General features: G+C 43.1%; 1 protein-coding gene across 1 annotated transcript; it reads right to left on the reverse strand.

The window, feature by feature from the left end:
* Positions 1 to 647: 647 nt before the first annotated feature.
* emp2 (epithelial membrane protein 2) lies at positions 648 to 13,691 on the reverse strand. The gene is made up of 5 exons (XM_080008956.1): positions 13,630 to 13,691; positions 5,756 to 5,911; positions 5,529 to 5,637; positions 5,066 to 5,206; positions 648 to 4,115 (listed from the first exon to the last, which is right to left on the reverse strand). The coding sequence occupies exons 2-5, from the start codon at positions 5,831 to 5,833 to the stop codon at positions 3,946 to 3,948; spliced, it is 498 nt and encodes a 165-aa protein (XP_079865082.1). The 5' UTR covers positions 5,834 to 5,911; positions 13,630 to 13,691; the 3' UTR covers positions 648 to 3,945.
* Between the last annotated feature and the right edge of the window lie 1,587 nt (positions 13,692 to 15,278).

Consider the following 15,278-nt stretch of genomic DNA (forward strand, 5'->3'; position numbering starts at 1 on the left):
TTGAACAGTTGGACATGTGCATTCAAAAGTTTAGAGAAGGTCAAATTAAGTTCACCTGTAAAGGTTATAGTGCATTTTAGGTTCATCCTGAAATTTCACCCGAAAGCCGAATATCCCTAACTTTTTGTGAGCAGTGTATATGTATATATATATACAGATACACATATATAAACACACACGCACACACACACACACACACACACACACACACACACACACACACACACACACACACACACACACACACACACACACACACACACACACACACACACACACACACACACACACAGAGTGCTGATTGGGTAATTATGGGTTATTTTAAATATTTATGATGCGCCCGACATGACTCCCCTCCTTCCTACTGACAGTAAATCTGTGCATCATGTGTTTGGGTCATTCTTAGATAGAAAACATCACTGACAGATAGATCACTGACATCCACGTAAAGGTAGCCGGAGTATAATGTAAATGTATGATGTATCTTAACAAATATATAGCGATGCGCTATGTATTTACATATATGACATCCGCTCCATGGTTTGAAAGTAGGCAATGAACTAAAAAGTCAGAGCAGACAAGGATATATATATATAATTTTTGGAAAATATTCTTTATTGAGATCAACAAAAAGGTCAGTTGGGTTGTTGTGTATTAAATTCAGTGAAAATAAAAGACCCTAGTGGTAATGCAAGTTCCTCCATCAGTGAGAAACCATAGAATCCGTCAAGCGTGATACGGTACAGGTATATTAAATGTTGTATATTAAAAGTTTGTAAATAAACACTACTCTGTTTTAGACTTTCATCAACAATTTCATCTCACATTTCATCTACAATTACATCTCACTCAGGTCTGATCCATTACAGTGACAGATTCTATAAACGCCCTCCCCTACCCCTCAAAAAACATCATTACTTTACTTTACTTCACTCATGTCAACATTGGAGCATGGTGAGTTGTCATTTGAACCTGTAAAAAATAATACTTCATTAACCACTACAAACATCTCAAATGCAACAAAATATATTTAAGATAGAAAACAAACAAACAAAATCATTTTGAACACAGAACTGACCCAAGAAATTAATTTACGATACTTTCTACTTGACATGTGCTTGAGAGCAATATGCTTCCATTCCGTGGACCATCAGATCAACACCATCAGCCACAACATTAAAAGCACTGACAGGTGAAGTGCATAACATTGATCATCTTCTTCCAATGGCATCTGTCAAGGGGTGGGATGTATTAGGCAGCAAGTGAACAGTCAGTTATTCAAGTTGATGTGTTGAAAGCAGGAAAAATGGGCACGTGTACGATCTGAGCGGCTTTGAAAAGGGCCAAATTGAGATAGCTAATGCTAAAAAATGACAGGTCTTGTGGGTGTTCCCGGTATGCAGTGGTTAGCACCTACCAAAAGTGGTGTACCAAAACGGGTGAACGGGTGAACCGGTGACAGGGTCACGGGTGCCCAAGGATCATTGATGCATCTGGGCAGCAAAGTCTTGCCCGTCTTATCCGATCCCACTGAAGATCTACTGTAGTACAAATTGCTGAAAAAGTTGATGCTGCTATGATAGAAAGGTTGTCAGAACACACAGTGCATCACAGCTTGCTGCGTATGGGGCTGTGTAGCTGCAGACCGCTCAGAGTGTCCATGCTCTCCCCTGTCCACCACCGAAAGCACCAACAATGGGCATGTGAGCGTCAGAACTGGACCATGGAGCAATGGAGGAAGGTGGCCTGGTCTGATGGATCATGATTTCTTCTACATCATGTGGATGGTCACATAGGGTCCGGGTCACTTAGGGTCTGATCTGATCGAGCATCTTTGGGATGTCCTGGAACAACAAGCCCGATCCATGGAGGCCCCACCTCGCAACTTCCAGGACTTAAAGGATCTGCTGCTAACGTCTTGGTGCCCGATACCACAGGACACCTTCAGAGGTCTTGTGGAGTCCATGCCTTGACGGGTCAGATCTGTTTTGGCGGCACAAGGGGGACCTACACAATATTGGTGGTTATTAGTGGTGGTATAATGTTGTGGCTGATTGGTGTACATGGAGGTGTCTTTGCCAGGTTAATACAGGTGTAGCTTAGAAGTTAAGGTATGGATTTGTTCCATTTAGGTCGGTCAGAATACCAGTAAATACTGTACTCGACTGGCCTCCATTAAAGGTGCAGTGTGTAGAATTTACGGAGGAGACTTGGCAGAAATGGAATATAATTTTCATAAGTATGATTTAATTAATGTATAATCCCATGAAAATAAGAATCATTGTGTTGGCATGACCTTAGAATGAGCCATTTTTATCTACATCGGGAGTGGGTACGCTTCATGGAGGCCGCCATGTTGCACCGCCATGTTTCTTCTACAGTAGCCCAGAACGGACAAAGCAAACACTGGCTCTACTCTAGAGAGGGCCTTTTGTGTTTGTCGCAAGTTTCGCAGCCACCGTCTCTTCCACGGAGGCTGCCATGTTGCGGGCTATGGGGGTTGCGATATGCAACTTCACCGCTAAATACCACTAAATTCTACACACTGCACCTTTTAATTAAAAGAAAAAGATAGAAAAAATAGCATACATATGCAGTGCATACTCTCGTCAGTTGGGGGCAGCAGTGCGCCAGAAAACCATGACAACGCAATTACCGCTTTTAGTTTAATGCAACCTATGTTTACCCAAACACAAACTTTTTAATTGTACATGATCACGCCCATGTTCCAAGGTAATCCCAAGTTGGCACTTAAAAATAAGTCTGATAACGTGGCAAATAGTGTACAAACAACAATTGCTGTGACTTTGTTTTCATTGAAAAACTGTTTTTGTATGTGTGTGTGGATTGGAATCATTATGCTGTCTAAACCAAATTACTCCAAAATGTATTTAAATTGTTTCACAGTCGCAACATAAGCACAGAGAAATGATCCTGTTTCATGCATTTATCTTGGATTTAAGAAAAGTTCGAAAATCAAATAGTCAAACATGCAAAAAAAAAAAAAAAAAAAAAGGAAAAAGTTTGGACCTATTAAATAGTTTGTAAACAAAACAGAAAAATGGAGGCACATGCTTTGAGAAAATGTCACATTGTTTTGTCTCTGGCATGTTTCCCCCGTAGGACAATTAAGATATAGCGAGTCAAAATTGAATTATCTTTAAATAATTCTATTTCTTGGGGCGGGGTGACCAAAGCATGGGGTTCTGTTTGACGCAGTGGTTTAAAAACAAATAAATACCTTTTTAAGTTTAAGTTTTTAAATAAAAAAAATCTTCCAACACAATATCATAAGAGCAGAAACAAATAAATCATAATTTCATTCCGAAGTTTGTCTTAAAAAAAAAAAAAAAAAAAAAAAAAAAAAATCACAGCACAGCATTGGTTCCTTTTCACCATCAAAACATGAGTCACAGGATAAAAGTCAGTAACACCATGAAATAAACAAAACAAATCAATCAGAGAGTTAAAATCCTACACATCGTATCTTGACTACACCTTCACACTACACTTCCAGTTTGCTACTAGGCTTAACATATCGCTTTTCCTCTTTTTTTCCTCCTTTTTTAAAATGTATTAAATTATATTTTTATGACTCATATTCTGAGAAAGATTGTTGTTTTTTTGCGTGTGGCATTTACCTGAACTATACATAAAAAGCAAATATGTACAAGCTAAACTCCTGGAACTATATAGCTTAACTGTGTCTGAAGCAGGTCCATTTGCAATCAGTGGTTCTTAAATATTCCCTGTGAACAGAGATAAAAGCATTTTTAATATTCCCAATTCTCAATTCTTTTTTCTTACCATGGAACCTCCGATATGTATTGTCCATTTTAATGTTAGGATGCTTAATTTGAATTGATTGCGCTCATGGTTGATACAATTGGGTTATGGCGCCAATAGGTGGCAGCATTGGCCATTGACAGCAGCGTGAACGCGTATTCATTTGCGTTTCCGGAGCACCAGGTACATGAGGCCGCTGACGAGGGTCATGGGAAAGCTGACCCAGGCCAGGATGTAGGAGGAGCTGTAGGAGCCTGTCTTCAGGTTGCCCACGTGGAAGGTGTCCTTCTGGGCCGTGTAGACGGACGCAGCCACCATCACGCACAGAGCTGGGGGTGGGGGACGGGGACGAAAAGAAAATAATGTTGGAAAGAATGTCTGCGGAATGGCTGATTGGAAGGTGACAGTGCTCGTTATAATGTCTTCCAGCTTTTGTCTTTCCACTCCATCCCAGGGACCATTTCAGGAACTTAAGCTCCTGGGGCTTAGGAAGCATCTGGCGGCGAGTTTGGAGTACTGAACAAACAATTGCGATTTATTTTTAATATTGCTAAATATTTACAAATTAGTATTATCTCTGTGTTCCTAAGTGCTGTGCGGGGGAAAAAATAATAACAATCTCTAACTCCACTGATGCTAATTAATACCTAGAGGGTTCCTAGTTTAGCTGGCTGTCACTGTGATATACAGTGGTTTGATGCTACCGTCAAAATGTAGTTATTGTAAGTCTTTCAGGTTCCCGGGTCAGAAGGTTCCAGGCCTAATTCGTTCCTCATTGAGTTCCTGCATCTTGTTGGGGATAGAGGCTTATATGTGTAAAAATAGTATTTAGTCAAGGGATAAACTTTTACTCTATTACCGATTTTTGTCTGCCGTATGGCTCCTTATTATGCCGTATCCTCCTAAATATTATTATGAATAATGATATATTTAATATGATCCAGTATAACGTAAACTAAAAATATCTCCGACCTAAGCCACTTTAAATGGTTCCTTAAATACACTTCAGGTACACGTCAGCGTTTATCTTGCTGAATACCAAGATTTAATGGTATTGAGGTAAATACACCTCAGAACCTTAGGCCAGACTTTATTTGACAGAGTGTGTGTGTGTGTGTGTGTGTGTGTGTGTGTGTGTGAGAGATCATATCCAGGGTGTAACCATTTTCTTGCCTACCAGCCCGAATGCATGTCTTTTGCACAGTATGAGTGTAAAATATCTACTACTACTAGTGTGTGTGTGTGTGTGTGTGTGTGTGTCTGTGTGTATATTGCTCACAGGCCAGCAGCTGGATGATGGCGGTGAAGACGAATCTCTCTCCCTGCTTGAGCCTGAACAGCTGCAGGATGAAGACGAAGAAGCCTACGCAACAGAGGATGGTCGCCAGGATCATGGCGGCCTGGACCGCCTGCAGGTAGGCTGGTGGGGGAAAAACATTATCAAGTTGAAAAAACAACATTTAAAAATGTCACCTTAATTTGAGGATAACAGAGACATGTAAAGCCAAAGAATGGGAAACATCAAATAAATTGATTTTATTCACATTTCAGAAAGTGCTGGCGTTATTAAACCCTAATCGGTTACGAGCACACACACCACATCTGTCACACTGCCGATCACATCTGTGACATTTGTTTCGAAAACAAGACGGCAGAGGAATCGAGACAGTCAAGAGACTTAATGAGAGTGGAGTGGAAACTCATGTCCCTACGTTTCTCGCACCCTCACACAGTTGTTGTACCTGCGTCAGACGTGTGGCTCTTGGCCACAGAGTAGCAGGTTTCGTTACAAGTGTACCACAGGTCCGAGTAGATCACGTTATCCCCTGACGTGGACACCATCCACCATGCCTACAGGAGAGAGAGAGAGAGAGAGAGGGGACACAGTATCTCAATCCCAACTTGGGTTATCCAGATGTGTGTGGCGTCCTCATCAGTTCATTCAGTCGAACACGTTTAAAGCGCTCACATTGTGTATGGTGGCCACGAAGAGCAGCACGGCCGAAGCCAGGTGGAAGAGGATGATGAGGGCGAGGATGACCAACATGTCGGCCTGTGCGTTCCGTCTTGACCGGACTCACTTGTCCTGCCAATCCGACAGGGGACGCAGCGCTTCGGTGTAGACCTAGACACACACAAACACACACACACACACACACACAGACACACACGCGCACACACACACACACACAGACACAACATGTTTGTTATGAAAGGCCAAATATGTGACTGTGGCCGCCCAGGGGGGGGAGGCTCAGAAAATCTACCGAAATCCTCCTCAGCCCTGAACCCACAGAAAATGAGGTGGATGTGTGTATATATATCGTAGAAGAAAGCCATCCTGTCTGCAACCAATTTGCATACATATTTCCAAACAACTGTAAAATAAAATAACTCACGTTAATGATATAGGCCCCAAGAATATTTACACTTTAAAAAGTCTTGCCTCAAATGACTGAAAATGACCGACGTTCCAATGATGCATGTGTACAATGTAGTGTATACTTAACAGTACATACTATAGTACGCGGGAAGACAGTATTTACTCTAAAGTGATTGTGAGCCCCAGTCTAGACATTGATTTGAAAGAGCTGAAGAAATAACTTGTTGACATGAAAGGGATGAAAAAATAAAAGGAGTGGGCACCTGTATTTAACTTGGGTCTTTGGTGAGATGATGACATGAGAGGGAATAACCAGCGGCAGGAGAGTTTGTATTCAGGCTGGATCGTGTTGATTCAGTTTTCATATTCATAATATTCATTCATTCAAACCAAGTATTTCAGACTCTTAAACTCCTGTGCTGTGTTTGGTTGATTGCAGGTTAGATTTAGTGTGTGTGTGTGTGTGTGTGTATGTGTGTGTGTGTGTGTGTGTGTGTGCACGCGCGCAACAATCCAATCAATACAACCTTTTTCAATACAAACCCCAATTGTTTTGAATGGCCATTCCCATGTTATGATACGCAAGGCGCGCACACACACACACACACACACACACACACACACACACACACACACACACACACACACACACACACACACACACACACACACACACACACACACACACACACACACACACACACACACACACACACACACAAAACCAGTCAGCAGAGGAATTAGGCCCCTCCACAGTCACAGTAAAACCAGCCTTGTTCCGCCAACAGGAAGCCCTGTGTGTGTGTGTGTGTGTGTGTGTGTGTGTGTACACATGTGCATGTGCGGTTAAACCAGCCCCCTGTCTGGGTTTGGGGGGGGGGGGGGGGGGGGGGGTATGTTGACTGAGAGAACACATCAAAACGTAAGAGAACTGTGCACTTTGAGCCACAAGAGACAGGGTTTATTGTTGTTTCTGGAAGTAAACAGTAGTTACAGTCTTGGCCAGATGCTCCAGACGAAACGAAGCACCTAGAGGCGGTTTATGTTCCACAAGGGCTGGACTTTTCTAAAGTGAGATGCCATGTTTACAGTGACCGATACACTCCCTCAACTCACACAAGGACGTTAGAGATGCAAAATGAACAGATTTATCGTAATTTTGTCAATATGCGATCGGCCCTTTGGCTTACACAAGAATATGGCATTCCAACATGGTGAAGCGAGTCAAAGCATTATAAAAATCAATGAATAATGTATCGTTCTAACAAATAGGCCAAACAACCAGTTAAAACTAACCCTAACCCAAAAAGAGCATTTCGACGGCTGACTTCATTCATCATCGAGTCCGCCTGATAACAGCATAAATTTAGATCGCTTTCGTCTCAAGTAATTTGAGTGTTTGAGAGTTAATGTTTTTTTTGTATTTAAAATTTCAGTTGTAATTAATGATAATTACATCCAGAAGGGCAATGAAGCAACGAAACGTCTCACTTTGAATTTTGACACAAGAGTGGGGAGCACCAGCTCTAACAAAATCTCCTAGACAGGTGTAGGTATGCATTCCCATGGGCACACACACACACACACACACACACACACACACACACACCCGCACACACACCTCGATGCTTTGCGGTGGTCTTTGTGGGGGGTAGAAGGAATGAAGGAAACCCCACAGGAGGGCCACATGGAGGAGAGGAGCGCAGGAAAGGAAGAGAGGACGCACGCACCAAGTACACACATGTGCACACTTCTAGTCTTCGCGAGAATGTTCACTGTAGGTTCATAGCAACAGAACAAACCTCAACTGGAAGGTTGAAGGGAAGAGAGGGAGGCTGCTCTTAAAGGACGGGTTGGCAGTTTTTCGGCCCACGGCATATTAAAATGTCGGTTCCCATTATTTATAACTGTTCATAGCACAACCTCCATGAACACTTGACTATTGAGAAACACACCACTATGCTGCAGCTTCTCACCGTGCTTAAATGCAGTCCAATGGGGCAAATGTTTAAGCCCTAAAAACAAATTAAATCTCCTTTTCCAATGTGAAACTCACTTTGCAGTCACACATGACATTTTTGAGGATGCTTTGAAAAACAGTAATATCAAGTTTTATATAAAACAAATTTTGAAATTGCTTAATATCATCCAAATCATTGGCTAAGCTTACCTCTCTGCTGCTGCTTCTTACTGTCCAATGGGGCAAATATTAAATATGTTATAAACATGTCTAATATCCATTTTGAGAACTGGAAACACATGTGTTTCTTTGTGTGTTCTTTGCTTCCAAAGTGTAACAGCTTAACAATTTTTTGCATTAAAAGTGCAACATTGGCTACAGCAGTTTGCCAGTAGAAAGAAACACAGTTTCCTGTTACCAGCCAAAACAGCTAATTTGCATAAATACAGAGGAGTCAACAAAACCCTGAAAAACCTGAGGAAATGCATAATTTGCAAGCATTCTTGTTCGGTATAACTTATAAAGAATGTCTGACTATAATGTTTTTGAAAAGGCTCAAACATATGCCCCATTGCATTACATTTAAGCTGCAACAGAGTGGTAAGTTTCGGTGAGGTTGTGCTATGAACAAATATAAATGATGGGAACTAGCATTTGAATAAGGCCTGGATTGGAAAAACAGCCAACCTATACGTTAAGGGAAGAATTGGGGGAATGATTGGGGTTGGGGTGACTAAGGTTACCGAGGTAACCCCAACCTGGTTAAGGGTCAAAGGAATGGCTTGGAATGAGCGCTTGTCTGATTCATAAAGCAGTCAGAATGGGCATATCAGCAGTGGAAAACAGAGGCGTTGGTGGATGGTGGTGGTATTTTGGTAAACAGCGTTCTGTCTGCCTTAGTGTGGAGAACCCAGCATGCCCCGACTTCCTCATTACGGCGCAGCATTCGTTTGCAGACAGACAGACACACGGTTAGAAATACAGACATGCCTCCCCTCCACTCAGCCTTGTAATGGGCCCGGGGGCTGTGTGTGTGTGTGTGTGTGTGTGTGTGTGTGTGTGTGTGTGTGTGTGTGTGTGTGTGTGTGTGTGTGTGTGTGTGTGTGTGTGTGTGTGTGTGTGTGTGTGTGTGTGTGTTCTGACCGGTGGAAAACGCTGACTTTTTCATGTCTTCTTTTTTTTTTGTCTTTTTTTTTTTTTTGTCTTTTCATGAAACACAAATCCACAGACTTAACAGGGCCTCAAAATCTCGGTCTCTATCTCGCCCCTGCTCTCTCTCTAGGTCTTGTTCTCTTTTCATTCAAAAAGCCCGTGGAAAAAAAGGGGGACGGGACAGAGGAAAAGAGGGGACAACTCCATTAGACATCAAACGTCCGAGAACAGAGATGGGACTCTCCCTATAATATGCCATCCCCAAGTCTTTATTTCCAGAAGGGATTCATTTGCAGTGATATTCGGTCTTCTGTGCTCTATTTTTATTTTTTATTTTTAAGCTCGACCCCCTGCCTAAAACTGACCTGAACCAAATGCCGGGGAATAGGGCTTGGAACCGCCAAAACAGTGGCTTGTCACCCCCAAACAGCCTCTCCCTAACCCTATTTCGCCCAATGCCTTCCTTTGCAGCGCTTAAGTGAAACGCATCTGTTGTCAGTGGTGGACGGGAGCTGACCACGAAAACAAACACAAGGATTGAAATGCCTGAGTAATGAAGCAAAATGGTGAAATGCACTTTTTTCCTTCATATCCAGACAACTCATCTCAATTCATTCATAATAAATGTTCATATACACGGAAAGGACATACAGGCTTCAGCATCCCCATGCCTCACTCAAACTACTGTCATGAGTATTCTAGAAGAAAAGCAACTATTTATTTTCGAGAGTTTGACAATTTGAACTATTTGCAGAGCTGTGGTTAGTAAGCTGGTCATTTAGGATACCTATTTCATAACTTCAACCTCGGCGATACAAAAATAAAAATTAAAGCTTTTTTTTCATGGTGATTGGGAAAAAAAGGGGTGGGGTCATTTTGTTACGGCTTTTAACTCAGTAGTTTTGGAATAAAACAAGAAATTGGGAATTGAAAACAAGATGTGTTCAGGGAGGTATCAGCCCTACTTACTGTATGTCCTTATACCTCAAAAACCAAGCGTACACTTAAATGCATATGCTACTTTAAAAATCCCCATCCGCTGACCAAGGTGTCATCTAGTGTGTGTGTGCGTACGTGTACAAAACAATAATTGCCATCCTGTCTTAATTTTAGAGAAAACACAAAAGGCAGCTCATCTCTGGAGTGAAGCCAATGACCAAAACAAGCCTTTGTTTGGGACAGAGCGTACGCACGCACGCACTCACCACACACGCATGCACGCACGCACACACACTAAACAGTAGTCAGCAGCTGCGGTCGACCTTTTCCCCCTCCTATCTAGGGTGTGTTAGGGAGGAAGATACACTCCTTTTAACTCCAAAAGGTCTACAAAACGGGGGACCCAGACAGGGTGATACCTTGACATTAATATTCTGTGTCTTTCAGTGCCATCCCATTGCCCTGGCATAAAGCTATGCCATTTTTTGGTGACACAGTTTTGCCGTCCAAATAAAAAAAGCTGTACCTCAATGCACAGACGGACACAGCTCCTCAATGACCGAGCGCCGTACGGCGTAGGGAATGCTAAAACATTCCCCTTAGAACATTTACCCGCCTTTTGAAGATCGATAGATAGATCATTCTAAAATTGTCGCGATTCATCGCAGCGAGGGGAAAGAAGGCTCCGTCTGACAGAGCCACTGAAACAGAGGAGCTATGAGCAGCCAGGGGTGGGTTGGGGCGGGTCGGGGGGCAGTGTTCGGGCAGTTTGTGGCGGGAAGCCAAGATGCAGATGAAATCCCCAAATATCAGGAATGTCGGCCCTGACAGAGAGAGGGAGAGGGAGAGAGAGAGAGAGAGAGAGAGAGAGAGAGAGAGAAAGAGAAAGACGGTCATTACTGTAGACGACGCGGCCTATCCAACTTTGTACAAATGAAAGCAATGTAGTCGCCTTCAATGTGGAAGAAAGATCTACATTTAGACTTTAGCACAGTGTCGCTGATTCTGCTTCTAAACCCAAGGCTGTCATTTGGAGGGAAAGAAAGATAGACCGAAATTTATTCAGGTAGAGCGCCCGATCGATTGATCACCAGATCGACATCTAACTGCAGGCACTGTTATGTAGACTTAGGACTCTATCATTGTGTGTGTGTGTGTGTGTGGGGGGGGGGGGGGGGGGGTAAATTGCTTATTCATTCATTTCAGGAGACTGTAAAATGCACAGCTCAAAACACTCAAACACACACAAACAAGATGACTTTCATGTCCAATGTCACACACTATTCCTCTTTTTGCGTGTGTGTGTGTGTGTGTGTGTGTGTGTGTGTGTGTGTGTGTGTGTGTGTGTGTGTGTGTGTATGTTTCACGACATTCCAAGGGTGACGGGAGTGAGTAATGACTCCCACATGGTATAAGGGGGAGAGGAGGAGTGTGGGAACACCAAAGAGAAGGAGGGGGAGACGGAGACGGATAGAGAAACGGAAGGTTTGGCCTTTTTGACGCCCTCTTGCTCCTCGCCTCCCCTCCGCATCTCCCTTGACCAGTCTGACCCTCAGCGGTTCCATTCATCCATCAACCTGTTCCTCCTTCCCTCCCCCTCATCCTGCTCCTCCTCCTCCTCCTCCACCTTCCATATAGTTCTCTCCATCACTCCACCCCGTGTCTTGTTAAGGGAAACCTTTTGTCCGTTGATTCTTTTAACCCCCTCTGCCAAACATACTCCTATTGGCTGTCGCACACCTCTTTTTATGACCCAAGAGGGTCCGGTCCACCTGATGGGGTTGGACCTCTACCTCCAGCACAATTAATTTTTCCTTCCTTTGTTTGTTTGTCTCCTGTTGACTTTCATCTCCACTTTGCACTTGGGAGAAATACTGCACCGCAAGGCACAGGCTGCAGTTTCATTCCCTTTTAGACTTGCTGACTATGCAGCGTCACACTTAAGATTTTTGCCTTCGACCTCGTGACCAATGTGCTGCTAATTGAAGGGAATCCAGCTTCGTTGCGCGGATAGAACCAACTCCAAAACATACCGGAGAACAACGAGGATGTCGCTGTCGGATTGCCGAGGACCGTTACTGGTTGCTTTGACGCTTTTTAACAAAGGGAGAAACATTTGCTGGAGAAAGCTGTGACTGTAAAGAAGAGGCCAAGAAGGGGGGCGCGGAGGGGCAGTACCTCTATTCGCCTTCATCCAGTTCACCTCCTTTTATTTCCACTTGTAGCTGAAGTGCACAACTTGGCTCTTGTTGATTCTTTCCACAGTTGTTGGTATTACTCCACAGGGGGAAAATCCTTAGTTCCATCTGCACCCCCCCCCAGGAATAAATGCAATCGACTACCAGGACTATTTCCCTTTTCCTTGTACAAGGGGAAACATATTGGGGAGTAATGGAACATTTAATTAAGGTTTCTGGACAGTCTCTTCCCCAAATCTAGGCCAGACGATCATATGAGGAATCTCTCTGGAGCCTACTTTGGAAGGACTTTCAGACTTTCTTTGCTAGACAGTGTTGTAACATCCCGATCGGTCCGGGTCTCTAGTGGTGTGTGTGTGTGTGTGTGTGTGTGTGTGTGTGAACCACATCATGAGATTTATACTTACAAGATCATTTTAAGTTCCAACATATAAAATAAATATAACCAAACAGCTATATATATATATACCCTTTGTCAAAAAATAAAACACATTCATTGGACTTAACTTTCTTAACCTTTCTTTATTTATCAAATTCCAACCAAGGGCAAGATGGGCCAATTCTCATCTGTTTTCCCCACTACAGTGTAAAACACCGCTCTTTATCTGGAAAACTAGAAATGGTACAAACATGGCAGACAGCGCTCAGCTTATATGAACTGATCGACGAACTTGACTCACTTCTGCTTCTGCCAAGTGCGTAAAACCAGAAGCTGTTCCCCATTGCGAACACAAGGGGGCGACCTTGACGAACTATAACCAGATCGAACCGAGGGGGTGTGGGAATAACTTCGCAGTGCGTGGGGGAGATGGCAGCTGTCTTTTTAAACAGTTATACTGCGGGGGAAAACCCCCCCCAAAAAACAAACAATAATAAAAAAATTGTGTGTATATGTATGTATGTATGTATGTATGTATGTATGTATGTATGTATGTATGTGTGTGTATATGTACCACCACCATCCTCCCACCGCACTTCACGTCCATGCAAAATAACCATCGTTCTAGAGTCCTATCCCAAAACGCACAACAATACAATGCACGTCACATATCTCAAGAGGATAAACAAACAAGAAAAACAAACATGAGGAAATACACAGGCTCCGCTTCACACGAGAAAAACCAAAACAAAAGCCCTACCAACCCTATCCCAACAATACAGCGCTCAAAACCCGAAAGCAAAAGTCAAAAAAAAAAAGCCAGTGAACTCACCGAAATTCAGGTGCAATGGAAACCCACGTTTGTTTTCCGCGTAAAGGTGGTGGAGAGGGAAGGAGAGAGAGAGAGGGAGGGAGGGAGGGAGAGGCGGCGGTGCCGAGGGAGGAAACGGGGACGAAGCGGCGGCTCGGGGCTCCCAGTAGCTCCTAAAAAAAAAAAAAAAAAAGTTGGAAGGTGGGCGTTCACGATGCGCGTTCACGATGCGCGTTCACGATGCGCGTCCACTGCCCCGGCCGACGCGAACCCCAGGCCTCGAGTGGTGGGTGTGGTTTTATATTTGAATGGGATGGGATGGCAGGAGACGAGGGGTGTGTGTGTGTGTGTGTGTGTGCCTGCGTGCGTGCGTGTGTGTGTGTTGCAGAGAGTGGTCAGCTAGAGCGTAGACAGAGACAGTATTATTATAGACCGAGACAAAAGCAGTCTATCAGTTTTTAATGAGAAAATCCGAAACACTAAAGTGTGTGTGTGTGTGTGTGTGTGTGTGTGTGTGTGTGTGTGTGCGTGTGCGTGCGTGTGTGAGAGAGAGAGAGTCAGAGACATTCAGGTTTGGTAAAACAGGTAAAATCTCTACTTTTTTTCAAAGGAAATGCTGAAAAACACAAGACAATTTGCAGACGCGTTCTCGTGGTCTGGTAGCATGTGACAAATAGATTCTGATGTTGCCACGTTGCATGGCATTTTAATTTGCATTTGTGATAATAATCTGTATTTGAGTCACAACTAAATAATTTTGCAAGTTTTACGCCCCGGCCACGACACCAAAAAAAAAGACGGGATGGGTGGAACGGAATAACATTTTTTATTTCAAAACACACTCAAATAATACTCAATATTAAAAACTGAGAGAAGAAATTAAAACGATAAAAGTTCATAAAAGCCAGCCTTATGGTGGAAGTCTATAGCCTGCAAATCACATCATGGAAAAGTGGATTGGTGTCGGTACTTAGTTGTTCATGTAGAGACGTCCGTGAAATATAGGTGGCACACCCAAAAGTCCATGCAAATCAAAAGATGAAGATCAGACACAGCTCCAAGAGGTCTTCACTGCACACAGTTACACACCAACCTTTTCATTTAGAAGCACTTCACACAAGAAACAGGTAAAAATCCTATGACGTGCAATAAGGCTGCCGACACCATATTTGCCACTTCTGACATTCAGACTTTTTGTTTACACCTGACTTGTACCGTCAACTTTTATCCAGATAGTAGGATGAGCCTTAAAGGATGGCTTCACCATTTTTCAACACAGGACGCTCACAATATAGTTTTTGTATGTTGTACTGGACAGAAAAATTGTCGCAAACAGTGAATTTTACAGGTCGTGCAGCAACGTCCGCGCTAACGTAAGAGACTAGAAACAGGAAGTTGCGCCACTTCCTACCGGCAACCTGCTACGCTTTGGATGTACTGGGGCAATTTGGAAAAAGTAGTTCTAAATACAATGTGATATTGCTGTGATGCAAAACGTGCAATGGAAGACATGGAAGGCGAAAAAGTTCCGAACAAATATAACGTATGACAAGCATTATACGAGTGAATACAAATTTGAGAGGCACATAACACCTCACCCCCTCCATCTCTCACTTTTTCCTGTATACATTTTTTTTTTTACTTTTCCCATTGTCTTCTATGTCAGAAAT

The sequence above is a fragment of the Zeus faber genome, assembly GCF_960531495.2.
Source record: "Zeus faber genome assembly, chromosome: 11".
Lineage (NCBI taxonomy): Eukaryota > Metazoa > Chordata > Actinopteri > Zeiformes > Zeidae > Zeus > Zeus faber.